Source organism: Elephas maximus, chromosome 3 (genome assembly GCF_024166365.1).
Source record: "Elephas maximus indicus isolate mEleMax1 chromosome 3, mEleMax1 primary haplotype, whole genome shotgun sequence".
NCBI classification, from domain to species: Eukaryota; Metazoa; Chordata; class Mammalia; order Proboscidea; family Elephantidae; genus Elephas; species Elephas maximus.
This window is the reverse complement of record NC_064821.1, coordinates 19,284,875-19,287,265: the sequence shown is the minus strand read 5'-3', so window position 1 is coordinate 19,287,265 and position 2,391 is coordinate 19,284,875. Positions and strand designations below refer to the sequence as shown.

The 2,391-nt window shown below is 42.2% G+C and overlaps 1 protein-coding gene across 1 annotated transcript; it reads left to right on the top strand.

Annotated features, from left to right (window-relative positions):
- Nucleotides 1-682: 682 nt before the first annotated feature.
- Nucleotides 683-1,417, top strand: LOC126070991 (olfactory receptor 7G1-like; the record flags this gene model as incomplete). The annotated part of the gene is made up of 1 exon (XM_049875306.1): nt 683-1,417. A coding segment is annotated over one exon (735 nt), but the record flags the coding sequence as incomplete, so codon positions are not given.
- Nucleotides 1,418-2,391: the final 974 nt, after the last annotated feature.

The following is a 2,391-nucleotide window of genomic DNA, read 5'->3' as shown; positions in this document are numbered from 1 at the left end:
GCAAACAGGATGACTATAACAGAATTGTCTGACATTTACCTGCATTCTTGTGGGGAAGGGGACTGCTTCACTTTACCTTTCCATCTCCGGTTCTTAACACACTTTCATATTAACTCTGTTGTCTGCCTCTGAACTATGATGAAGGAGTTGGAGGCCCAGACAGACACATTAGGCTACTTCCCTATCTGTTTGTTTTTGTAAAATTACCTAATATATAAAAGATCATGCCAGCAGATTGTGCAAAAACAGAACAAAAACCATGGATGCAATTTTGCCCCTTTCTAGAATTCTCTGCTGTATCATCTGTTTATTTTTGAAGTAACAAAGTATGCATAATGAAGACATCCCATTTGTTTTCCTCTTTATTCCTTTTGTTCTTTCCCAAGATGATTTTTGCCTCTGGTGATGCAGTGTCTGCTGTTCCAGGAACCATGCATTTTACTGTCTTATCATATCTTTTCCATCATTCATCAACAATATGGAACCCAGAAATAAAACAGATATTTCAAAATTCCTTCTCCTGGCACTGATAGAGGATCTAGAACTGCAGCCCCTCCTCTTTAGCCTGTTCTTGTCCATGTATGTGATCACTGTCCTGGGAAACCTACTCATTGTCCTGGCTGTCACCTTTGACTCCTACCTCCACACCCCCATGTATTTCTTTCTTGCCAATCTGTCCTTCACTGACATCTGTTTCAGCACAGCCACGATCCCAAAGATGCTGGCGAACCTCCAAACACAGCATCAGAGCATCACTTATGCAGGCTGCCTCACCCAGCTCTGCTTTGTCCTGATTTTTGGTGCTTTGGAAAATTTTCTCCTGGGAGTAATGGCCTATGACCGCTATGTGGCAATTTGTCACCCACTGACATGCACAGTCATCTTAAACATTCGCCTCTGTGGCCTGCTGTTTCTACTTTCCTTGTTCATTAGCATCATGAATGCCTTGTTCCACGGTCCGATGGTGTTGCAACTGTCCTTCGGCCCAGATCCGGAAATTCCTTACTTTTTTTGTGAAGTTCTTCAGGTCATTGAGGTTGCCTGTTCTGATGCCCTCCTCAATAACATCTTCTCATATTTTGCGGCTACCATATTATGTGGTGTTCCTCTCTCTGGGATCATTTTCTCTTATATACAAATTGCTTCCTCCATTTTGAGAATGCCATCAGCAGGTGGAAAGTATAAAGCTTTTTCTACCTGTGGGTCTCACCTCTCAGTTTTTTCCTTGTTTTATGGGACGGGCTTAGGCACGTATGTTAGTGCTGCATTTACACACTCTTCCAGGAAGACTGCAGTAGCTTCAGTGATGTACACTGTGGTCACTCCCATGATGAACCCCTTTGTCTATAGCCTGAGAAACAGGGATGTGAAGGGGGCTTTGAGAAAAATTTTCAGGAGCATAACTGCTTTTCAGTGATTATCTTACCACTTTCAGCTTGGATTTCTAGATGGCATCAAACGGAAAAGAATACATGTGAGGCAGAATGCCTGAGTCTCCCATTACCACGTTCTTTTAAAATGACAACACAACATAATGGCTAAGTGCAATTCAACTTAGGTTTGAAATTTGCCTTTATTCTTTGTGTAGCTCTGTGTTGTTTGACAAATTATTTTAATTCTCTAAGCTGAGTCTCTTTGGGCAAGTTCCATAGAAGCGGAGCCTGAGGCAGGGTTGATTTATTTCTGTGGCACAGTCTCAGAATAAAGAAAGCAGGAGACGGTAGAAGGGTAGGGAAAGGATGCAGACAAGGCAGTGGGAAAAGCTAGAGACTAGCTTCAGCCTGATGCCGTGGATTGAGTCATGTGAATGGAAATCAGGCTTAATCCCACTGCGAGACCAGAGAGCTGACCCTTTATGCCCAAATTTAGATATTAGTATGACATGTCGTTGGTAAAACCTGTGTGTCCGGGTAACGTTAGCATCCACCATACTCGGTTTAATCATTTATTTTTGTACTGGGTGTTGTTGCTAGCTGCCATCACCTTGGCACTTGACTCATGGCAACCCCATCCATAATGGGTAGAATCATTGTGATCCACAGGGTCTCACTGGCTGATTTCTTTGGGAGAAGATAGCCAGGGCTTTCTTCCTAGTTAACCTTAATGTGGAAGATCCACTGAAACCTAGTCAGCATCATAACAATGCTCAATGCTCCACGGACAGACAGGTTGTGGTGACACATGAGGTTTATTGACCAAAAATTGAAACTGGGTCTCTCGATGGAAGGTGAGAATGCTACCACTGAACCAAAATTTCCCCTACAAAATGTATAAAATTGGCATATTTGGATTATCTCAGTGGCTTCAGATGACTGTGATAATTGAATCTTATTAGAAGGCTTTGCTTCTAATAAGAAAATATGAACCTTGACTCTAAAATACATAAACAAT